The sequence below is a fragment of the Ambystoma mexicanum genome, chromosome 1q (assembly GCF_040938575.1).
Source record: "Ambystoma mexicanum isolate Mex_15411 chromosome 1q, UKY_AmexF1_1, whole genome shotgun sequence".
Taxonomy (NCBI): Eukaryota; Metazoa; Chordata; class Amphibia; order Caudata; family Ambystomatidae; genus Ambystoma; species Ambystoma mexicanum.
In genome coordinates, this window is record NC_090922.1 from 1,450,128,046 (window position 1) to 1,450,153,387 (window position 25,342).

Sequence of the window (25,342 nt, forward strand, 5' to 3'; positions counted from 1 at the left end):
TCAACCTCCAGAGGTAATGAATAGAGCGTCCAATTTGCGAAAGCGCTTTGTCCTGCCCAAATAGAATTTCAGTGCACGCCTGACATCAAGGCAGTGCAGAACTCTCTGCGCCTCATCCTTGGGCCCAGCAAAAAACATGGGCAGCACAATTTCCTTGTTCAGATGGAATGCAGAAGGCACCTTATGAATTAACGTTGGGTGCTTACACAAGACTACCTTGTCCTTGTGAAACAGTGTATGGCTCGGAAGCGACCAGCGCCTGAATTTCGCTGATTCTGCGAGCAGAGGCCGACTAACAAGGGAGTCTTAATGTTGACCAGCCTGATGTCCGCAGACACCATTGGTTCGAATGGCTTGTGAGTCAGGGTACCCAAGACTATCTTGAGATCCCACACAGGGTGTGGCTTCTTGATGGGTGGGTAGAGCCTGGCTAGACCCATCAAATGTTCGAAAATCTGGTTGGAAGAGGAAAAACTGAGTTTCTGTAAGCCGCAATGGCTGCCAGGTAAGTGCGGCAGGTGTCCACCTGCACGCCTGAATGGGCAAGATGCGCCAAAAAGGACAGCACGTCGTCCATGGAACATGCCAGAGGTTTAATGCCCCTAGAGTCTGCCCAGTGGCAGAACCTTGCCCACTTGCTCTTATACTGGGCCCTGGAAGATTTGCTTCTGGCGTCCTGTATGATATCCAGATTGGATTGAGAGAGGCCGAGATGTCCTAGCGTGGCCTGTTCAGCATCCACACTGTGAGGGCTAATTTCTCTGGTGCTGGGTGGATGACCCTGCCCCCCTGCAGCACCAGAAGATGTGCTGGGCCTTTCGGCAGTCGAATGGGAGGCCTCCGAGAGGCTGAGCAGCTCCAAAAGCCATGGCCTGGCTGGCCACCAGGGAGCTATCAAGTTGATGCTGAGGAGGCGAGACTCCAAGATCTTGCACATCACCCTGTGAATCAGGGGAGAGGGTGGAAAGGTTTATGCTGTCATCCCTTCCCACCTGATCTGAAAGGCATCAACCAATGAGCCCGGTCCCTGACCCTGCCAGGAGGCGAACAGTCGGCACTTCTTGCTGCCCCGGGAGGCCAAGAGGTTCACCTGGGGGTGACCCCATTTGTGAAAGATCTCCTGCAGCACTAGGACATTCAACTCCCACTCGTAGTTGTCTGCCCCGTCTGCTGAGCCTGTCTGCCTCCAGGTTGGATTCCCCCAGGAGGTGGACCACCGTGAGGTAAATTAAGTTCTCCAGGGCCCATTCCCACATGCTGACTGCCAGCCTGCACAGAGGGGTCACAGGGGGGCTGGGCTGGTAACCCCCTGCTTGTTGACGTAGAACATGCTGGTCAAGTTGTCTGTCTGAATGAGGACAACCCTGCCCTTGATGACCGTAGGGAAGGACCTGAGCACCAGCCAGATGGCCTTTAATTTCAGCCAATTGATGTGGTACTCCTGCCGGGTCCAGGTGCCATGGACACAGTAGTCGTCCAGAGTGGCACCCCTGGGAGAGGAGTCTGGTGATGGTGACCTGTGGTGTAGGTTGCCGGAAAGGTTTGCCCGTCCTCAGGTTGCAGTCCCCGGACCACCATGTGATGTCTGGGTGAAGCGACGGAGGAACATTGATCCTCTACGACTGATGGCCACGTTCCTGGTTCCAAGATGTTGCAAAGTGCAGCAGAATCCTCCTCATCCTGAGTCTCGTATGGGGAACAGCCAAGAGGACTACTGCCATGAGACACAGTAGGTGTTGGTACCACCAGGCTGAGGTCACTTCTCTGCTGAGGCAGTGCGCGGTGGCTCTCTTCAGTGCTGCGATCTTGTCCTCAGATGGAAAAACTTTCTCGGAGCACGTGTCCCAACTGAGGCCCAAGAAGGCCAGTGTCTGCATGGTCTGCAGCTGCGACTTCTTGAGGTGGATTGAAAAACCCAGCTCAAGCAGTGTGTTCATAAGAGCGTGGAAAGTATGGTGCACTGCTTTGGGAGATGTAGCCCTGCTGAGGGTCCGGGTAAATGTGGTGGCCTTGCGACCTGAGGAGGGCCGCCACCGTGTTCATCAGCCTGGTAAAGACCCTGGGGCCAAGTTGAGGCCAAAAGGAATCACCTTGTATTGGAAATGGTAGCCCATGATCCTGAATCGTAGAAAGGAACGATGAGGCTGCCAGATAGGGACGTTTAGGTACGCGTCCTTCAGATCCAGGGAGCATGTCCAGTCTCCCTTGCACAATGTCTCCACTATAAAAGCTGGGGTAACCATCTTGAATTTTTGTAGAGGTAGGGAGAGGTTGAGGGTTGAAAGGTCCAGCACAACTTCACGCCCGCCTGGTTCTTTCCGAATCGCGAAAATCCTGGGAGTAAAAGTCCAAGCCTCGCTGGGAGGCTGGGACCTCCTCCATTGCCTGGCTCTCGACGAGCGACCGGATTTCCGCCAAAAGAGTTGCTGTCCCAGCCTGTGGGGGGGGGGGGGGGGGCGGGAGGCTGGGATAGGGAGGCGTTACCCAATGGAGACTACAGAGAGGATCCAGGTGTCCGAAAAGTTCTGGCACCAGAAATGTGCGTGGAGAGCAAGCCTACCCCCACCGGAGACCATGGACCCGAAGAGGCGTGTCATGCTTTCTTTCCCTCTGAGGCTGCTGTGGAGGAGGGGGACTGGAAAAAGCCCTTACTCTCCCCAACCCCCCCTTTTTTTGTTTGTGCTGATGCTGGGACGGTGAACGGTCAGGCTGCCTGGACCTCCGCTCTTGGAAGCCGCAGACCCTGCCTTACGTACGCCCCTTCTCAGAGGGCTGCTGTGACTGGGTGCACTGTTTGGGCGTGGTCTTGCAAGGATGGATAAAGACTTGGCCGTTTGAGAGCTGTTTTTCTTCTGGTCCAGCTCCTCGTCCGTTGTGGCATGGAAGAGTTCACCCCCTTCGAACGGAAGATCTAGAATACGTTCCTGGACATCAGGGTTGAATTTTGTACACAGCCAGCATGTTCTTCTCATGTCCGTGGCAATACAGATGGCAGGGTCAGGGGTGTCGATATGAGCCACGGAGGACTCCATGTCGTGCTGCGCCACGATCTAGGCATCTGCCAATCCCGCCTTGAATCGCAACTGGCTCTGCGCCGGAAGCTCTGGGAGGAAATCCGAAATTTCCCGTTAGAGCCTCTGCTTGGGCTGCTGAGGCTGAACAGGGACCGGAGAGGCCTGTACAGGAGGCTGCGGCACCAGAGCCACTGGATGAAGCAAGTCCTTGATGGTGTCCCGGAGGATGACCCCTCGCCCCCCATCTGTGGAGACCTCATGAGCCCAAGGAACTTTTCAAAGAATCTGTCTACGAAGGCTGGATTTGTGGTAGGAGGGGACTGATGGGGTAGCAGGCAGCTGCTGGAGCCGATGCGTGCCCTGTACGTATGGACTCAACAGGAACCTGGTTAGGGAGAATTCTCATTCTATGGCTAATTTCCCTCATCTAGCGCGTCCCCCAGCAGCTTTGCTGGATTTCTGGAGTTTATTTTTCCACCTGGTAAGAGTATGAGCCTTTTTCCCACTCTTACATGTGTTTTGCCATGTGCATTTCTACTTGTGTGATCTTGGGCTCTTGAGCACACCACTCCATGAGCCCAACTTGTGTGTTACACAGCACCTTCAGTGCAGTGACACAGGGTTGTCTACGATTTCCCAATGACTCCCTTTTTCTGGGGCTGTCTACTGTCCCCCAGAAACATGTAAAGTTGCCATTAACTTTATATAGTCACTTTTAAACTGCAGACCCAGTACACCCCATCTTACATGGAGTACTGGAAAGGGTCAATTCCTACCCCTTTCTGTCTGTGCCTCTGAGCTTTGTTTTGCTCTCTTAACATTTAGACTTGGCTGGTGGCAGTGGTATCTACCCTAACTTTTCTACCGCAATTATACTATATACAGGTGGTACTATTATATTAGCCTCGAACATCAATCCACTTGACCAAATACTCTCTTTTGGCTCCGGTCGGGTTTATTCGCCATTTCTTTTTGTTTAAGTCCTTCTGGTGTTTTACTTTGCGCGGCAAACCAGGTTTGCCTTCTTTGTTCACCGTCTTTTAGCGGGTTTCTGCAAATAAGCTCTCCTCTTGGCACCTGGGTGTCTAGGTGGGCTGAATGTGAGGGAGGGGTTTAGTGACCCCCGCACAGGGTATCCGAGGAAACTCAAATCACACTTTGCCATGATTGGCTGAGGTGGTTGTCCGGGACGGACAACCCCCCCTGCTGTGTGATTGACAGCCTGGCTGTGTGAATGGGGGATTTTCACATAAAAAGGCAGGACTCTTGGGCTGGAAGTCAGAGTTGCCACTGGAACTACAAGGAACCGAAGAAAAGCAGAGAAGACAGCTGCTGCAACTCCGAGCTCCGGTGAAGCCGTGCTGCAGTCCTGAGCCATCTACCCTTAAACGGCCAGAGAAGATCCAGTCCGGAGTCTTCTTACCTTGAGCCTGGTGGGGTCAACCAGCTCATCTTCCACAGTCAGAGGATCCACTTTGTGGTCGAAATCGGATAGCCATCTGATGAGCCTCTCCTGTTTTAAAGGAGCAAGCCTTTTATTCACAGTTGCTGCTGATGGCCTCATCCCTGGGTAGTGCAGATCACGCCAGCCGTCGTCCTTGTCGCCATGACTGAAGTCCCAGGAACCGCAAGTCTGTGGGAAACTACCAGGAACAACTGCCGTGGCACCAGCTTCTTCAAAGAATAAGGTACTGTGTCCAGCTTCGAGGAACTAGGGTGAACCCTTTCTCTCCTCATCCAAGGCGTGCCATTGTCTTCCTTCCCTCTTATAACTTGCCTCCTTTGACAATATCCAAATACTTCTGGCAACCTTGAATCGTGAACTATCTGCCTGTGTGATCCTCGACAACAGGAACCCTGTTCCAATTGACACTGGCGCAGGCCTATTGAATTTCATCTTCTGGTTAGAACGTGTTCTCTGATTAGGTCTGCCTTGACAAAAGTATTGCCTATGATTTTTGTCCCCAACTCTCTCGTGGTAACTCAGGTGCTAAGTGTGGTTTTACACCGGTAATATTTCTTCCCGCGGGTACGCGTATCTTTAGTAAGACCGAACTGTCATTACTGACAAAAAGGGATCGCATATGTATTCCCGGTAACGTCTTTGTTTCAGAATACCGGTCTGCAAAAACCAAAAGGTACTTACCTTGAGTTGTGCTGCACAAAGTGAATTGGTTGTGTTAGTAGTGTATTTTTCGTGTGGTTTTAATTTAATAGAAGTGTAGTGTTTTGTGAACAGATGGTTTAAAATAAATGTACTTTTACTTTTTCACCAAAAACCTTGAGTCAGTGTTTGCTTAAGTCACAGTAATTGTAGTCCTTTGTGTAATCTCTACCACTGCTCATTTGCTCTTGAGATAAGTCTGGCAGCTCCGCTACTGCTACCACTTTAACAGTGTAGTACGGGATTGTACCAAAGGTGAACTTGTATTACCACTTGTGCTCTTAATTGTGTGTAGTGGTCCCTAAGGGCACTGCTCAGGATTCTGCCTAACAAACTAAACTTGCGCAAAGGAAGGGTAAGCTGTAGGCCACATAACTGGTTTTGTAGACAGGACTCTGGGACCAGCCTTAAGGGTTGAGACTATGGTGTGATTTCTTTGCCTTTTATAAACGGGAAATGTTCAATTTTTTTAAAATTGGGTGTGTATACAAAGACACAGATGAATCATTAAGAACCAGGACGTTTACGGGATTGCTACGTCCTGAAGAAGATGGACATCATCTGCTTTTAAGTTAGATGTGTTATTTCCCTCGAAACTACCATTTGCCAACAGTGCCAGGCTCATTGTATTGTGTTATTTTTTGTCCTGTCACTTGAGTAGTTGACACAAAGCATCTCATGGTCAATTCTAGTGTGTTTTTCCTATCATTATGCTTTTGTCTCTTGGCTTTAGATTTGTCCAGGTGACTGGGGGTTCCCCATCCGAGTGATTCCCTTCACTCGCATGGGGTGCCTTTTCCGGGACGTGTACATTGGCATCTAGGACTATTCTCATTTATTTCACTGTTGTCTTTGTTTGCAGTCAATATTTGAAACAAGCACTTTTCACTTTATACTATGCACTTTATTATTGACATACAATTGTCTACTGTGTGTATATTGCACATGAGTTTTTGATAATTTAATACTCATTTTAATGAAAAAATTGAAATAAACCATTTTAAATGCCTTTTTGTCTTTTGTAGTAGGATCCGTGTTTTGACCTAGGGGGGCTCTTCCCCGTTTTGGCGGTTGGATTATGTCCTTTTGAGTTAACATATTTTCTTTCCGCTGGTTTGAACTTTGTTTAATATGGCCACATACCTGATTGACACCAGTCCCACCTTGACGCACGTTCCTCCACCTGCTGCCTTCCTGGAGAGGCGTCAGCTGGATGTCTAGATTTTCTGGCACGGCCACCATTTGGTCGAGCTGCCTTCCACGTGCCGCTGTCGTGTTGCTCGGCTCACTGGACCAGGCCCCGTCTAGGACTCTTGAGTGTGGATCATGGAGTATACCCTGTTCCTCGGGCTGAGGTCTGGTAGAACTGCATAAAGGCGCCCCCTCGGACATGTTGCCGGTACTAGGGTGTAGCCCCTCAGGTGAAGACCCGGTAAAAGAACCTTCCAGCACATCAACAGTCACGGGGAGGATCAACAGATCCCTAGGCCTGCCAGCCAGTAGCTGAAACAGCCTCATTAATTGTGTTGGTACAAGGACCTACTGCGCGGGTGAGCCCTTGGGAAGGAGTCTCCCTTGTGGGGTGCACTGGAAAAGAGCGGCCTTACCTTGGGCCTGGATGGATGGTAGAAGTTCTTTGGGTGCTCTGGAGGCAATCTATGGAAGAGCTCCCTCCACCTGGCCAGTCTGTTCTTTAAAGACCTTGAGGAAAGCGTGTTGCATGCAGTACAATCTTGCCCACTGTGGTCAGGGCCAAGGCACCGTAGGCAGAGGGCGTAGGGATCGTTAGTCAGGAAGAGCTCATCGCATGATGGACACCTGCTGGACACCTGTAAATGTCGACATGCACCGGGGATGAGCGCGACGCCCGAGAATCTGAATGATAAAAAGACAAAAGAGAAGTATCTGTGCATGGAATTACATGGCCGAAGCCAAACCCAGGATCACTGGTGAATTAGGCCCGTTTCCGTTGATGAGGAAACAGGGCCTGGGTGTGGCGCTGGAGTGCGGAGTCTGGGCCGCGCATGCTCCCAGGGCTGCACCTCGGCGCGCCTGTAAATTTAAAGGGGAAGTAGGTTTTTTCTGGTGAAGAAGGTTCCCCGTCTCCCGTCCCTTGGAAGGGACGCCCCATAAAGTATGGAGGACAGGGGACAGAACGTAAGAGTAACTGTCTTGAAGGTCCAGAAACACAAGCCAATACTGTAGCTATAGAGCCTGGACAATCTCCCTCAACGTCAGCATCCTGAACTTGTCCTTCCTGAGGTATTTGTTCAATGCCCTGAAGGGTCAGGGATGAGAGTAATCCTGTTTCTTGTGAACCAGGAAGTATCGAGAATACTAGCACAAGCCCATCTCTGCATCTAGCACCACTGCCACTGCTTCCTTCAACAGAAGGGCGGTTGCAGTTGCTCCTGGAGTTCCCATTCAGGTTGTCAGGAGGGTGGTGGTCTGTTCTGGGGTCGATTTATGAATGGCAGGCAATAGTGTAGCTCAACCAACTGTAAGACCCAGACGTTGGAAGTGATCCCAGAAGTTGGGGGAGGGAGAAGTGGAGAGGAGGAATTCATGTTGCCTGTGGATGGCTTGAGAAAGCTGCACCCTTCCAGAGAAGGTGGAGTACTGTATGTAGCCTCATCTTAGAACCAAAAGCAAAGTTCTGCTTTGCGGGCTGCTGGTACACCACTAGCCCCAAAGACTTTGCTGCCAGATTTGAATCCTTACATTTCTCGAGGGACTCATCAGTTTTAGGACCAAACTAATGCAACCTGAATGTCAAATCCAAGAGCTTAGCGTGGACATTTGGGGAAAACCCTAACCTCCTAAGGTACATTGAACTGCTTAGCATAGTTGACCATGCCCATAGCACGACAAACCCAGTCCACGGCACCCTATAAACCTGGGGTGCCTGACAAGCAATCTTTCACTTAACATATCCAGGAAACGTTCTTCCGCTGGGAAGTGACAGGCTGCCTGAGGAATGCTGTTCCACAAAATGTGTAAATATTTTGCAAAAGTACAAGAGGCGTTAAGCTATTAGCATCATGCTACCTGAGGCAAATGCTTCATGCAGAGGTTCGAAATCGTGGGCCTTGAGGTAATAGTCGCAGCCTGCACCACAAGCTTTCAGTGTTCATATGTGCTATCAGGCAGGTCAATTACCAGCATCAGATGCTTCCAAAGATTTAGAACTGGGTCCGCGATGGCCACGTTGAACGTGCCCGCTCGTTCCACCTGCGGTCCTCAGACAAGACTATCGGTCAAATCGTATTGCATCAAAAGCTTTGACAGAGCACCGAGCTAGAGTGCCACAACAACGTTCTCCGCTGCCCTGTGGTACTGAGAATTAAGATGCATGTATGGGCAGCCTGTTGGAACTCTACGCCCGAGGACGTGTCCAGTCTGCTAGCGTCATGGAGGCCATCCGCTAGCTCTAGTAATCCCACTTAGTCGTAAGTCTGGCAGCAGGTCCATAGCAGAGCCCACTTGTGGCTCACATCTGAAAGGTATTGGGATGCCTTCCTCCAAGACAGACCACATTGAGTCTAAGAACTCCATTCTTGATTTCAGCACATTGCTTCGGTCCTGCAGAATATCTGTCGGGTGAGGGCTTCGTGAACTGAAGAGAAAGTACACTATCAGTGCTGGTTTGACACTGGAGGCCGCACACAAGGGCCTTTGACCTCTCCTGGCAGCCTTTGTGCTGGACGAACTTGGCACCGTCAGGGCAGAGTCCGCCTGTAGCATTGAGGCCTAAGCCATATCGGCTCCCGTCTTCTCAAACACCTGCAATAAAATTCTTGCCACTCAATACACCCTTTGCAGGGTAGGACTTACCCCTTTCTTCAGAGTCAGAATCATGTCCGCACTTTCTGCAAAGATAGGAGTAGGCTCTTGAGAGTAATGCTCTAAAGATTTTGAGACTGACAGGGGTCCAACGATCGGCAGTTCAACTGCCTTAGGGCTCATGGACAGACAAGAGCCACATTGCGCCGTAGTGAGCACAGCACTGGGCCACCATACACAGTGTGTGGGTCTGTGATGGATATCTTGGAGTTGCAGCACTTGAAACAAGATGGTTTAGGCCGCTATAAAGGCGAAGCAAGAATTTTGAACCTTGGAGTCAAGCAGTGTTGTGCATAATGTGCTATGCGCATGGGATAAAGCAACTGAGTTAAGGGACGTAGTGCATCCATTTAGTACGGCGATCGACTTCCCATCCCGAGTAGAGGAGTGGCACAGCCAAAATAGAAGGGAGTCGAGACTCTAGCTGCACTACAACCCCTATCGAAACATTTTCAGAGCAGCTGAGACGGGATCCAGATCCATCAAGATGATGAATCTGTGGGAGAATGCAATCCATTAAAGTGCACTTAGTTTAAAGAGCCGTCTGCTGGTAATCATTTAAGATTGGACTAAGACTGTTTGCATTTGATGGCAGTGCGTCTTGGAAACAGATAAAACTGGCATAATGGGCTCAAGAACAAAAGCTTTTGAGAATGGTTAAAGAACTATGTATCTTATTTCAATAGGCAAATGTTGTGCACTAATGTGAATGCAAGCTTACCTGCAAGAACTTCCTGCATCAATCATTTTGATTACATCTTCAGCACAAGTAACTAACTTCTCCTGAAGGCCAACAACTTGAACTTGCTGCTTTCCATCTTCTAAAACTCGAAGCTTTGCTTTTTGGTTTAGGAGATCAAACACCTGTATTTGACAGAGGAAAAAAAGCATATGAAGGATGCCAAAGGTGCTCCAACAGCAATTCCATAACAGTTTTCCCAAAAGCAATCAGCTCAGTACGATACTGAGCATCAAATCACCTTAACAAGTTCATGCAATTTTGATAAGTGGCAATGAGGCGCATGTTATGCCGACTTCACTTATATCCCTCCCATTTAATTATGTCCTTCATTCCCTATTCTGTCTACCAACAGCAAAATGTAAACGGAATGTGAACAGAAAGCCAATTTTCAGGAGGAAGGGGAACTAAACTAATCAGTGGATACACATATGCTAAAAATCCAAACCTTCCTCTTGGAGCATTTAGCTTAATATTTAACTCCTAATCAGGAGAGGAAGCCTTCTTGCAAACCCCAATAGACTCAACACTTAAATATTGTTGGACAAAACTGGGCATTTGATCTGGCGCTAGTGTCCAGCACATGCAAACTTTGATATAAAAAAAATAACGAACTGCATTATTGGATAGCACTTACAGGAGAATCAGATTCTAGTAGGCCAAGCAACAGTTAACCCCTGCTGTGATGCTGGAAATTCATTGGAGGGACAGTGCCTCCATGTCCTTGTCCTGTCTTCTGCACAGGAGTCCATGTGGGACTCCTGGCAGTGCAGCTATTCCTCTTTTTGGTTGTAGTGAACAGCCCTTTGGGATACTCTTATGGCACCCATGGGTGGGGTTACAACCCTGTACCCCTAGTGTATGTTTTTTGGGCACCTGCGTGTGGCACACAGAGCAGGGTATTGGCTGGTGGCAGCTCCATGCTGAATTTGTCAGGAGCTCAAGAGTATCTTCCATTTTGGGATACCCAGGCCCTGCCATTGGAATCAGTTGATTACTAATGGGGGACAATATGGCCCCTGTAGCCTCTCTTTCTATTACTGGTTAACTTGTTTTCCTAAAGACCTGGGAAGCCCCGACTGTCCCTTCCCCTGACTGGCTGGTGGGAAGTTCCATATATGGTATTGTGGGCAAGACCAGGCCAGACTGGCTGGAGCCTTCCCAATGACCGTTGTGGGTACGCCCGTTGCTGGGTGAATGGAGTGTGTGACCAATATACAATTCATGTTATGGGTGTGTGTGGTTTCTGGTGTGTGACACAATGAATGAGACAGCCCTGCCCGAAAATGGTATGAATGCAGTTTGGTGTGTTGAAAGGCTGGATACTTGCCCCAATCCACATTCTTTGTTGAGTGTCTGGATGGAGAAGAATGGCCTGAATGCACTGTGAGCTTGATTGGCTGCCTGCTAAATGTACTTCTGAATGATTGGCTGCTGAGTTTGGCCCAGCAGTGTAAATGTGAGACCGAGAAGTATTGCGGAGGACCTCTCACTGACTGGAATTGTTCAGAAGCTGAAGTCAAATCTTTATGCTTAACCTTGAAGCCCAGCTGGAAGAAGGCAGCTTTGCTGCTGCTTTCCTTCGACGCAATCCGAATGCTGCCGTGTCTCCAAGAACTGATCCAAGAGAGGACCTGGCTAGGAGACCTCTTCCTGAGCTACGAGAGAACATCGTGCAAAAGCTAATCTTCAAGGCGCCCTGGAAGTCAGTCTTCGAAAGGCTGCTGACCGGAGACCAGGTCTGCCAGGAACGTGAAGTGAACCATCCGGATATCGAAGTCCATCGTTGTGGACCAGGGTTAGCCGTAACCGCTGGAAGCCCGTCGAGTTGTGTTGCCCAGAAGTGGCGACAGCTTGATGCCGTGCTGCTCGATGATCGGAGCCTTAACGTTCCACCTTTGTCTAAGAAGATCAAGGACTCCCTTGCCATCACGGTCAACCGCTTTGTCCCGCCAGAGACAGTTAAGGTAGTCGACGAACCGAGTAGAATCCTCCGGTCGGTATCCTGCCACCTAAAGTCCACAAAGACGCAGATGATGAAAGCCAGCCGTGGACGAGTCCTGATCGTCGACGGCAAACGCCGACGACCAGACTCCCTTGCAGGGCCTAGTTTCTTCAACTGTTTTGCGGCAACAAATTCTCATCGAGGTGCACCGCATGCCTCATCTTCACAGGACGTCTACGGCCGATCGTCGACGAGGACTGCAAAGGTCTAAGCTTCTCTCGACATTGTTCACCATCCTTCGTAGGAATCTAGACGACCCATGGCTCCTGCTTTAAAGGGAGCCCACTTAAGAAGGGCACGTCGACAAACCATCGAAAGAACTGCTAAACTCTGGTACTTTGGGGTAGTACAACATCTTAGAGGGGAAACAAGACTATCTTAAACATATATGGACTGGGCTTGTTCATACCCCTTATTTACAGGTTGCCGAGGTGGGGGGATCCTCACACAGAACTCTCTTTGGTAGGTACGAAACTATTCTGCCATTGGTTAGACTAACTTGTCTTCCTTCCTATGGTTCCATGTAATAATGTCGCCACAAAAATATCGCCACAAAAATATCGCCATACAAAAATATTGCCGAAAAAAGGTCATTTTTTTTTGCCCTTGTCACCATTTATATGGTCACCCAAATAATATCGCCACAACATTTTCCGGGCGATATTATTTACGGCGACCATATATGTGGCGATATTATTACCCGATACCCTTCCTCTGTCTGATGCCGATACACATTGCTGTTTGATTTGTATGCCATTTGAACTGTCAGCAGTTGGTGCCTTTTAAAAGGAATCGAGCGAACTGTGGTACCACATAGACATGGTATATATTTATTTGCCATATTAGAATTGCCAGAGTACAAAGTGTGTTATTGATGGTGAACATATATTAAACCTTATTTATATAAAGAAATGTTTTTATCAAATAACAGTGTATGGACATTCCTTTGTCGGAGCTTGGGGACTAAACTGTACTTAACAGCCTGCATCACCTCCTGAGAGCTTAAGCCTTGGTTGCTCGACCTTCGTTACTGCATAGCGAAATTATAAGTTACTCACTGTAGTGACTAACGTACTCTTAGCCCTTAGTCCCCTTTCCTCCATACTGCATGGGGCGTCCGTTCCAATGGATGGGAGATGGAACCTTTTCCACCAAAAAAAAAAACCTTCCCCTTTAAATTTGGAGGCGCATAGGGGTGCAACCCTGGGGGCATGCGCTCCCCCGGACTCCTCCCTCCTGCACCACACCTCAGTCCCCATAGATGCGTCAACAATAGATTAATATTGCCTAATGACACCAGTTTTATTAGGGGTAGGATGGTGGGACGTATGGAGGAAAGGGGACTAAGAACTACGAGTATGTTAGTCACTACGGTGACCAACTTAAAATTATTCTTACGTCCGTCTGTTAGGGAAAATTCTCTGTTGAGGCTAATTTCCCAAACCTAGTGAGTCCCCCAGCAGATTTGCTGGATTTTTGGGGTTTATTTTTTTCTCCTGCTAAGAGTGAGACTCTTTCTCCCACTCTTAGACCTGATTTGAGATATCCTTTGACTTTGTGATGTGTTTTATGGGCTATGGGGTCTTTTACTCCATAGGGTTTCATGTGGTTTTTGGTAAGTGTTACAAAGCACCCTCAGTGCAGTAACACAGGGGTGTCATAGTGACCCCCAAACAGACTCCATACCCTGGAACGGACTACTGTCTCCCAGGGCATGTAAAGTCACCATTGACTTTACTAGTCTTAAATTGGGAACAGAACCAGTACAAACTATCATAGTGTGGAAGTACTGGTAGGGGTAATTCGATTGCCCCTGGGTCTGTTTTTTGAGGGGGCACTGTGCAGTCCCCCCTCGTCGAGTTTCTAGCTGGTGGTAGTGGTTACCACGCAAAATATTCCTTAAGAATATTTACTATGGGATTTTCCCATTCATTTTAAACGCACCACTTTTTGGTGCAATGTTAAAGATACCGCTGGGTTATTTATTTAATATTTATTCCCCAGTTGGGTCTTTTCGCCAGGACTCCGTTTTAAAATGGCGTTTGTGTTCGCCTCTGTAACTCCGACCCAACTCCAGCCCTTTTTTCCACTTTTTGGCAGGCTTCTCCACAGAAGACTCCAAAAGTGGTGCCACTCTGTCTGGGCCTACAGGATGTGTGGGAGGGGGGGGGAGGGGGGTTTAGGCGACCTGGACTGAGTTGCCTCGGCAACTCAAGTCGCACTCTTGTGTGATTGGCCCAGTGGTGAGCCGCCCGGCTCACCACTGAGCATGTTTGAGTGACAGCTAGGACTGATGAATGGGGGTTTTCTGCATAAAAGCAGGGCTTTGGGGACGAACTTCAGAAGTCGCCACAGGAACAAAGAATCCGAAGAGGGAGAAGCTGAGCTGACCTGTAACGATGACACCACCGGTGGAGCCCTGCTGAACCGACTCACCACTTCTTCCAACAACAGAGGAGATCTTCATCCCGAAGAGTCTTCTTCCTTTGACTGGTGGGGATAACCAGTTTGCCCGCCTTTTCGCCTTCCCGGATCATCTCGTGGCCGCCTTGCCTGTGCTAAGCACCCCGGCAACCGGGATACCACGTTTTTCCACTACCGTGAATAAAAGGGTAGTACCTTTTAACCGGAGAACTCCGCGGCTGGTTTCTTCCCTGGCAGTGCAACGACCCTCAGCTTTCCTCCACATCGAGATCTTCTCTTCCTCTGGAAGACGCCGCAACTTGCATCCACTGCCAGGAACAAATGCCCCCGCTGGAGGATTCTCTCCACTTTCAAGGTACTGTGTCCGCCTGGCATCCCTCGCAACTGTCTGTGTGGGGTGTCTCTTAAATCCTCAACTTACCACTTGGGTTGGCCCTAGGCTGGCTAACTGAACTTTTCTGAGCTGAACTAATTCCTTTTTGAACTCCCTGCAAGACTGTTCAATCCTCTTAACCTGTGTGATCTTGGGCGCATTGGTGCTCTGTTCTCTCCAAGAGGGAGCCTGGCCTCAACTTTTTGCTCACAAGTAGACTTTGACTTTCCTGCCTGGCTGGGTGCTTCTAAAGTATTGTGTTGTGTGCTTTTCCTAATTTCTACCTTTTCCCTCCCTTTTTCTTAACTTATTGGAGTACCATCTTTAGTTAAGCGCTCACCTCAGTCTGGAAATAAGTGGTGTTAACTAAGACTTGTCTAATAAGGAATAAGGGATGTATATATATTAGTGACTGTTTTTGAACTTGCTTACAATAATAGTGCTAGAGTGTTGCCAAGTGTGTCTTTAAATAAATAACTATATACTTGATACCAAAGCTCTGGTCAGTGTTTGCTTGTGCTACTGTATTTTGGTACCTATCTTGTATACTCTATATACTGTCTAACTCTTCTTGAGAGAAGTCTGGCTGCTCAGCCACAGCTACCAGGTAAATCTGGGTGGTACAGACTGCTACCAATTGGGTTTACTGCCAACACCTGTAGTCCTAAGTCTAGCTTGGCCATGATTAACATTCTTGCAAGGATGATGCAGTTCAGTGTGGTGAGGAATGGGCGGCGGGCTGTGATGAGCTTACAAGTGTAAGCAGATGCAGATGTAACTGCATTAGTTTGTTTAAAGAGAGTAGGAGGAAGAGGCAAAAGCCTAGTGTTTTGACGACATTGGTAACATTGATTGTGTTACCATCAATGATGAAGGATTTGAACGTGTGGTTAAGTTTACTAAGTCGGTTGGGGGAGCCCAAGATGAGCTCTGTCTTATCATTCAGACAGAGCTCATGTTGGTCCATCCAAGCCTGGATGACCTGATCATCGTTTAGGGCTTTAGTGTCCACAGTATGATGACCCTTGATAGGTTTCAGTATCTGCGTGTCATCAGCATAGTTCGTGTAGGTGACACCCAGCTAGTCGAGAATATCAAATGGAGATTTTGTGAACACATTTTAGAGTGTGGGTGAAACACAAGATCCTTGTGAGATCACGCACAAAACTGGAGAAGGTTCGGCGGAGGCAGTGGGTGAAAAGCCCCTCATGGATCTATTAGCCAAAAATGATCCGCTCCAGGTAGTGGCATGGTCTGAGAAGAAGCAAGACATTGAGATGTTGACAAAGGATTTGGTGGTTCACCAAATCAAATGCAGCAGATAGGCCTAGCAGTAGCAAAAGGGCGATTTTGCCATTGTTTTTCAGGTCTTCGATTTGCGTTTTAAGAACAATAAGGGCAGTTTCAGTTCCATGCTTGGGATGGAGGCCAGATTGTCTGAGACCTGGGAGATTGTTACATTCCAGATAATCCTGGATCTGTAGGTAACCTGCACGGTCGAGAATTTTCAAGAGGAAAGGCACAGTTGTGATGGGCCTATAATTTGAAGGCGTGTTCGGGTCTAAGGTAGGTTTTTTTCAGGAGAGGGATGACCCAAGCATCCTTAAGGTCATCGGGTACGGTGCATGTGCTGAATGAAGCGTTTATAAGTGCTGTAATGAATGGATATTTACAAGGACTGAAGGGTCCAAGCAGGATAGACCGGCCTTGTGAGTATGATTGGGGGGGTGGGGGTAGGTTGTCTTTAGTTATGTCTCTTTTGGTTCTTGAATAAATAGGAGGTGCAATGTCAGGTTTTGAAAGTTGGTAGTTTGTGCTAGACTATTGAAGGTAATGGTGTGGTGGTCTGACCAAGCACAAGGTAGGTTAACAACTGTGTTGACTGGCTGGTCGACAAACAGTACCATCAAGGATCTTCCCTTGTTGTGGTAGGTTAGACGATACGATGGGTAAAGCCTGCGTCAGTAAGTGGGCTAGCAATGTCAGTAGCTATAGGGTCGTTGGGATCTTGGAAACCCAAGTTGAAGTCATCTAGTAATATGACTTGTGAGTTGGTCTTAGTTTTGTCAGCCAATATAGATGTAATATCTGCAAAGGGGGTGATGGGACGTGGAGGCCTGTAGATCAGGTGTAGTGTGGCGGTTTGGTTTTTTGAGATAAGGAAGTTTTACCGACAGGAGTTCTGCTGAGGGGATCTGAAGGGTAGGTATGATTCTCAAAGCAATAGATTTTTTATGGTTGATGGCAACGTCACCGACTTTAGATTGGTTGGTGTTCGGGTCGCACCCAAAATAGGTATGGCGAGTGAAAGGAGGGGTCCTGAAGCCCATGGAGCTAGGTTTCTGTGATAGCAAGGAGGTCTAGGTCTAGGGTTGTGATGAGATTGGCGATATCAAGTGCATGGGCCATGAGATACAGGGCATTGAAAAGGGCACATTTGAGAGCGATTTCTTTGGTCGAGTGCGTCGTGCTTGTATTCAAGTTAGGAGTGGGCTCCGTCATGAAGGTGCGCTTATTAGTTGGACTAGTGTTATGGAGCGAGGTACAAGGAGTAGGTGATGAATTCTGTAAGGTACCGGGATTGGATGATTGAAGTGCAATACGAGCGAATCTGGCGCCTAGTCTAAGGTTCCTAATGTGTGGAGCACATGGTTGGTTAGGTGTCCATTTGCCAGCAAAATGTTCCAGCCAGAGAGCTGGGGCGTTCAGATAAGGTTTGGTAGACGGCACAGTGGAAGGATGAGCTTGTGTTATGTGTCAGTGACTAGGCTGGTGGAGGGCTGGTATGGTGGTGGTGTGGTGGTACGATGACCGGAAGAGTTCAGCATAGTAGTGGTAATATTCTCTACAGAGGAGTGCTTAACTAGGGGAGCACAGCGAAAATAGGTGCACAATAAAGTCAGTATACTTATCAAGCAGGGCAAAAGTGGATAACAGCAAGGTTGGTTGCGAATGTGCATAACGTGATAGGAAGTATCACGAGCAGGACAGGATAGCGTTAGGTATGGTGATGGTGAGCCTAGGTGTAGCACTAGAGCACTTGAGTCCTCAGGGCTGAACAATGGCAGTCTGACGTGAGGGAAGTAGAATGATGGGGATAATTGAAGGGAAGAGGCGAAAGAAATCACGCAAATGCAGGAATCAGCAAAAAGCAAAGGAATGGTACAGGTAGAATGAATACCAAATAAGAAGTACAGCAGGTTCGACTGGCGACAACGGACTACATCAGGTAATGGTGCACGCAAAGGAGAGTGGCTGGTTAACGGCACACGACGCATAAAGAATTACCCAATTGGCTAATTAGAATGCTAGCGCGTAAGAGTGGAGCAGTAACAATAATAGGTGAAGGCAGTGGAACAAGTACGTTGCGTAGCAAAGGGCCAGTGAGGACTCCCGGCTATAGATGACGCACCCAAGTATATGCAGTAGCAAACGTGGTGCAGGAGTACAGGCAGTATTACATATGCAAACCCCGTCCTTCGATCACTGAGCTAGCGTGTGAATACACGACGTACCACAAGTAGAGGTGCTGGCGTAAAGTGGGCTCAATTACAGGTACAGGGTACGAGCAAATTACATGAACGCCTGACTAGGCTAAAGGCGGCAATGTACATAAAATAATACTGACATGTAGTAATATTTGTAGACCTGATGAAAAGGTCGGATTGGAAGCCCTGCATGCACAAACAAAGATTAGGCAGTTGTGCAAGTCTCAGGCAGATTTGGGTGCAGAGTCAATGGTGTCTAGTCGTAGCTGCAGAATAGTCTTCGCTGCGATGCCGTAGATCCAATTACCTTAGGTGCTGAAGTGTACCTCGGGTCAGGGTCAGACTCGGGTCAGGGTCAGACTCTTCAGAGAAGTTAGCCTTGCGAGCACAGGCCCAAAGGATGCCCAAGAAGATCAGTCTCACCATGGGCAGCAGCTGCGACTTGAGGTTGAGTGAAAAACCCAGCTTGTCCAGTGTTTTCATAAGAGCGTGGGAAGTATGGTGCACTGCTTCCGGAGATGTAGAACCCCTGACGAGACAGTGTTAGGGAGAATTCTCATTCTATGGCTAATTTCCCTCATCTAGTGAGTCCCCCAGCAGCTTTGCTGGATTTCTGGAGTTTATTTTTTTCCACTTGGTAAGAGCGTGCTTCTTTTTCCCACTCTTATCTGTGTTTTGCCATGTGTATTTGATCTGCTTTTGTGATTGTGGACTTTGGAGTACACCACTTCAGTAGCCCCCTTCTTTCATGTGTTACACAACACACAGCACCTTCAGTGCAGTGACACAGGGTTGTCTTTTAGACTTCCCCACCGGCTCCATTTTTGGGGCTGACTACAGTCCCCCAGAAAGGGGTAAAGTTGCCATTTACTTTAGTCCAATAACCACAGATTCAGTACACCCCATTTTACATGGAGTACTGGAAAGAGTTAATCCTTAGCCCTTTATATCTGTACCTCCTAGAGCATTGTTTCGCCTTTAACATTTAGACTTGGCTGGTGGCAGTGGTATCTACCCTAACTTTTCTACTGCGATTATACTATATAAACGTGGTATTGTTTTAGCTATATTAGCCTCAAACATAAACCCGCTTGACCAAATACTCTTTTGGCTCTAGTTGGGTTTATTCATCTTTTTGTTAAAGTCTTTGTGTGTTACTTTGCGCGGCAAACCAGGTTTGCCTTCTTTGTTCACTGTCTTTTGGCGGGCTTCTACCAAGAAGCCCTCCTCCAGGCGCCTGGGTGTCTAGATGGGCTGAATGTGAGGGAGGGGTGTAGTCACCCCCTGAACAGGGTTTCCTAGGAAACCCAAGTCGCACTTTGCCAAGATTGGCTGAGGTGGTTGTCTGGGCTGGACAACCCCCCCTGCTGCGTGAATGACAGCCAGTCTGTGTGAATGGGGGATTTTCACATAAAAGGCAGGACTCTTGGGCTGGAAGTCAGAGTCACCACTGGAACTACAAGGAACCGAAGAGAAGCGGAGACGTCGTCGGCTGCTGCAACTACCCCGTCCTGGTGAAGCCCTGCTGCAGTCCTGAGCTATCTATCCTTCAACGACCAGAGAAGATCCAGTCCCGAGTCTTCTCTTGAGCTTGGTGGGGTCAACCAGCTCATCTTCCACAGCCAGAGGATCATTTTTGTGGTCGAAATCGCTGCACACTGCTGTAGTGGTACGATAGCCATGTGAAGAGGCTCTCCTGTTTCAAAAGAGCGCACCTTTAAATCACCGTCGCTGCTGCTGGCTTCATCCCCGTGTGGTGCAGACCCCCCAAGACGTCCTTGGCAAAGCTCCAGGAACTGTGGGTCTGCAGGAAGCCAACAGGAACAACTGCCGTGGCACCAGCTCCATTGAATAAGGTACTGTGTTCTCCTTGAGGAACTAGGGTGAATCCCTTTTCTTCTCCAAGGCTTGCCTTATAACTTTTGCTTCCTCTGTTGACAATATCTAAGTACTTCTGGCTACGTTAAATCTTGAACTGTCTGACTGTGATCCTCAACAACAGGAATCCGATTCCACTTGACACTGGCTCCGGCCTATTGACTCTTCAATTTCTGTCAACAAGTGTTCTCGGATTCTGTCTGCCTTGACAAAGTAATGCATATGATTCTTGCCCCCAACTCTCTCTGATTAACTCTGATGCCAAATGGTAACATTTCTTGCCGCGGATACGCATATCTTTAGTAAGACCGAACTGTCATTACTGTCAAAAAGTGATCACATATGTATTCCCAGTAACGTCTTGTTTCGCAACACCAGTCCGTTAAAACATAGGGTACTTACCTTGAGTTAGAGTGTACCAAGTGAATTGGTTGATTGTAGTGTATTTTACGTGTGGTTTTGAATTAATAGAAGTGTTGTGTTTATAATAAATGGTTTAAAAATAAATGTACTTATATTTTTTACCTGAAACCTTGAGTCAGTGTTTGCTTGAGTCACAGTAATTGTGGTCCTTTCGTGTAATCTCTTCTACTGCTCATATACTCTTGAGATGAGCCTGGCTGCTCTGCTACTGCTACCACTTTAACATAGTAGTACAGGCTTGTACCAAAGGTGAACTTGCATTACCACTTCTAGTCTTAATTGTGTGCAGCGGTCCCTAAGGGCACTGCACAGGATTCTGCCCAACAGCCAGTCGTCGAGGTACGGGTAGATGTGGTAGCCCTGCGACCCAAGGAGGGCCGCCAGTGTTCATCAGCCTGGTAAAGACCCTGCGGGTCAAGTTGACGCAATAAAGGAAGCACCTTGTATTGCAAATGGTAGCCCATGATCCTGATTTGTAGAAAGGAACGATGAGGCTGCCAGATCGGGATGTGTAGGTATGCGTCCTTCAGACGCAAGGAGCAAATCCAGTCTCCCTTGCACAATGTCTCCGCTATCAAAGCTAGCGTAACCATCTTGAATTTTTGTAGACGTAGGGAGAGGTTGAGGGTGGACAGGTACAGCACAACTTTCATGCCGGCCTGGTTCTTCTGAATAGCGAAAATCCTGAAGTAAAAGTCCAAGCCTTGCTGGGAGGCCGGGACTTCCTCCACTGCCCGGCTCTCCGCCAAAAGAGTTTTTGTCCCAACCGGTGGGAGGGGAGGAGAAGAGAGGCTGGGATAGGGCAGCGGTAACCCGTGGAGACTACTGAGAGGATCCAGGGGTCCACGAAATTCTGGCACCAGAAATGTGCATGGAGAGCAAACCTGCCCCCCCACTGGAGACGTGGACCTGGAGAGGTGTCCTGCCTTCTTTCCCTCTGAGGCTGCTGCGGAGGAGGGGGACTGGAAAAAGCCCCCAACCACCCTTTTTGTTGTGCGATGATGCTGGGACGGTGAACGGTCAGGCTGCCTGCACCTCGGCTCTTGGAAGCCGTGAAACCCTCCATACGCACGTCCCTTATCAGAGCGCTGCTTTGACTGGGTGTACGGTTTGGGTGTGGTCTTTGTAAGGAAGGATAAAGACTTGGCCGTTTGAGAGCTGTTTATCTTGTGGATTGGAAGAGGTCTCCCCCCCCCCCCCCCTTCGAACGGCAGATCTAGTATGTGTTCCCGGACATCCGGGTTGAATTTCGTAGCACTGAGCCAGGCCGTTCTTCTCATGTCCATGGCAATGCAGATGGCAGGGCAAGAGGTGTCAATGTGGGCCACGGAGGACTGCATGATGTCCAGTGCCACAATCATGGCCTCCGACAATCCCACCTTGAATCGTGATTGGCTCTGCACCGGAAGCTCTGGGAGGAAATCTGCAATTTCCTGCCAGAGCCTCTGGTTAACTACTCCCAGCATAGCACCAGCGTTGGCTTGACGCAGGTGCAAGGATCGTTGGAATACAGCTTCTTCCCGTACGCCTCAAAGACCTTCTCCTCCTTGCCTAGAAGCTCTGCCGAGGAGGAGGCTGAGGACGACTGAGGCTTGCAGTACAGTGATGCTGCAGCGATCACCAAGGAGTGTGGCCGAGGATGGGCCAATAGCAAGACTATCCCCCCCCTCCATCTGCCTGCCCTTGGCATCCATGCGTCAATTGGCCAGTTGGGCAGAGTGGGGCTTGAACCAACACTTTGATCAGGGAGACTAAATGAGTCTGCAGTGGAATTCCCATTTTGGCAGCGGGGCGTCGCGCGAGGACTTCAGCAAGGACCCCCCCCCCCCCCCACCCCCCCACCCTCTGCTGGTTGCTCGAGTTGAGGCAGGACCAGGTAGTCCGCCAGCCCTGCAAGAAGTTTGTGGAAGGCCTTGACTGACTAGGGCATGTCAGGGTCCTCCTCATCCGTGTTCCCTGGGGATAACCCCCCATCAGAGGAACCTCTCAAAGAACCTGGAGGAGTGGTAAGGGATATAGACAGGGTAGCGGGAGGCTGCTGGACCCGATGCATACCCTGCCGATACGGACACAGCGGGACCAGCCCTGCGCAAATGAAGGATAGGCTGTAGGCCACGTACCTCGTTCCTTGCCCAACTCCTGGAATGGTGTACAAGTGCTGAAGTCTGGCATGGCAGCCATTTTGACCAGCTACCTGCCATGTGCCATGTGCCTGCGTCGTGTTGCTCGGCTCGCTGGGCCCAGCCTCCTCCTGGACTCTTAAGCGTGGATCGCGAGGCCTACCCTGCTGCTTGGGCCTAGACCGGTAGGTGTGACACCCTCAGCCCTGGGGCCGGTAGAGCTGCGTTTAGGTGCCCCCCTCGGACGTATTGCTGGTACAAGGGTGGAGGCCCTTCGGTTGAGGACCCAGTAGAAGAATCTCCCGGTCCCTCAACACTCACTGGGCGGATCCGAGGATTCTTCAGCCTGTAACTGAAGCAGCATCGGTGCATGTGCTGGTACGAGGACCTGAACAGTCCCTCCCACGCGGGCAAGTCCTTGGTAAGGAGTCTCCCTTGAGGGGTGCGATGTAAAATAGAGGCCCTACCTTTGGCCTGGATCGATGTTTCACAAAGTCCTTGAGGTCCACTGGAGGAGACTTCTGGAAGACCTCCCTTCACCCGGCTAGTCTGTTCTTCAGTGGCCTCGATGACAGGGCGTTGCACGCGGTATAAGCTTGCCAGCCGTTGTCTGGACCAAGGCAACGTAGGCAGAGGGTACGAGTTTCTAAAGTCGGAAAGAGCCAGTCACAGGATGGACACCTGCTGAACCCTGTTGCAGACGACATGCGCCGGGGAGGAGCGTGGCACCTGAGGACCGAGTACCTGAAGGATAAAAAGACCTAATAGGAAAAAAGTACCTGCGCTTGGAATTACATGGTGAATTCGGCCCGTCGACACAGAAATGGGACGAGGGTGTGGCAGTGGAGTCAGGGCAGCACATGCTCCCAGGACCGTACCCCTGCGCCTCTCTAAATTTAAAGAGGAAGACGTTTTTTTCTGGTGATAAAGGTTCCGTCTCCTGTCACTAGGAAGGGACGCCCGTGCAGTATGGAGGAAAGGGGACGGAACTTAAGAGTATCTTGGCTGGGGTGCTCTGTGCTTCTACTCTGCCAGTGAACAGGAGAACAGAAACCCTCCTCCAGTCTTTACACCCGTCATGACCACTGAGGTCCTTTGTCCACAGCCCCCGACCAGAGAAATGGGGGGGATGCACAAACATGTTCAGCATGACACTATCATGCAGGCATACACTCTTGCTTGCCCGTTTAGCAGCATTTGGGCACTTACTACAGGAGCCTGAAAGGAATATATGGCTTAGGAGTGCATTAGTCACTACAGTGATTAAGGAAAGGTTACTCCCTGATCAGCTCATAATGCACTTTGTCATGGAATGTACATCAATTAGAGTAGGTTTAGTTTTCTTTAGGCAATCAAAGATAAGGATGCAGGTCCTAAACACAATTATAAAACATTGGTGGGGCTGTGGCAAAAGGTAGGTCAGCAGAGGGTTTTCACCACTCCTACAAAGCTCGTTTCTCTCCCAACATTCTGCATGATCCTCGGCGTGCCCTTTTCTCAATAATTCACTAAGACAGTGCTTAATGCAAGGTCCAAGCACAGTCCGTTTTCTTTGTTGCGAACATGTTGAGTGATTTTGGCATGTTACAACTGCATAACATTGATGGAGGAGAGGGTTGTGATGGGTGTTCTACCTTTCCCCTCTACTTCACCTCAAGTCTATAACTCGGGTGATGGCTGACATCTGTCACAGCCTCTTCCCTCAGCTGGAATGCCTCAGCAGATGTCTGCATTTCAGGTCTCACTTTTGTCAGATCTTAAGCCAATCAAGTTTGGAAGAGTGCTTTACAATCATGTTTGTCGGAGGGGGGTCAGTGGAGATGAGGGTAGGGAGCATAGAAAGCACAAAGCAGGGATCTAATGTTAAAGGACATTTGTACCGTGCACTATCACCACCGGACTGGTCTCCTGGTGCTCTGAAAAAAGGGAAGGGGGTGGGGGTGGAGTAAGTGGGAATAGGCTGGAAAAGTGCAAGACAGCAGTGATGTGCTGTTCGCAGCCTCAGCCTGGTGGGTCCGTTGGCTGGACTTGGGATGTTTTACGGTCGGCAGTCGCTGTGTGCCGTTGTGCGTGTCTATTTGTGGATTGTTTTGTTGTTGCAGTGTAGGGAAATTTGTGCGGCTTGTGTTTTAGGCTTGTGGTTGTGTTTGGTTGGAGAGGTGAATGCAGAGGGGGGAAATTATTAGTGGATTGGTTAATTCGCATTGGCGTCCTTGTAATTATGTCTAGGTGTGATGCTTGCTATCATTCAATATTCCATCCGAGTGGCACTTGCTAATCTTCAATATGCTATCTAGATACGAGGCAGGCTAGTGATAATTCCATCTTGGTGTGGCGCATGCCAACATTGTTACACCTGTCTAAATGTGAGGCAAGCTAATCTTCGCCGTTCTCTCTAGGTGGGGCACGAGTTAACATCGGCAAGTATGTAAAGTAAGGCAACATTTGCAGTCTAACTATGAATAGATTTAAGTTAGTGGTCATAAATCTAAGTATGCATGGTGTAAGTCTATGGCAGTCTTTGTTATGGAAAGGTAAGGCAGAGTGGCCGGGGCTTTCTGGAGTAGACCAATTCCTCTACACCCCACCCTCGCCACACACTTTGTTGGTGTCTGTTCACAGCTGGCTTCATTGGCTATCCCCGGCAGACACTTCTTAAACCGCCCTTTGCCAGAGGGGCTGCCGGGCAAAGGGCTGTCCAGGATGCCCAGTTATGTCCAGATGAGTTAGCCAATGGGAGGTGGAGAGCAGGATGGGAGGAGGGAGGGAATGGAACACCAGGAAGTGGTGGCTAGATTACGACGGCACACTGGGAAAGATTTTTCGTTCTTTTAAAAAAAATAAAAAAAAGAACTGGGCCGCAAATAAAGT

At 49.1% G+C, this 25,342-nt stretch overlaps 1 protein-coding gene across 5 annotated transcripts in view; it reads right to left on the reverse strand.

The window, feature by feature from the left end:
- KIF2C (kinesin family member 2C) overlaps positions 1-25,342 on the reverse strand; it is a 1,350,025-nt gene that overhangs the window by 413,775 nt on the left and 910,908 nt on the right. For all 5 annotated transcript variants that reach the window (XM_069642340.1, XM_069642339.1, XM_069642341.1 and 2 more), the window contains one exon: positions 9,743-9,885. In XM_069642340.1, coding sequence (XP_069498441.1) covers positions 9,743-9,885 — 143 coding nt within the window. The remainder of the gene's footprint in view (positions 1-9,742; positions 9,886-25,342) is intronic.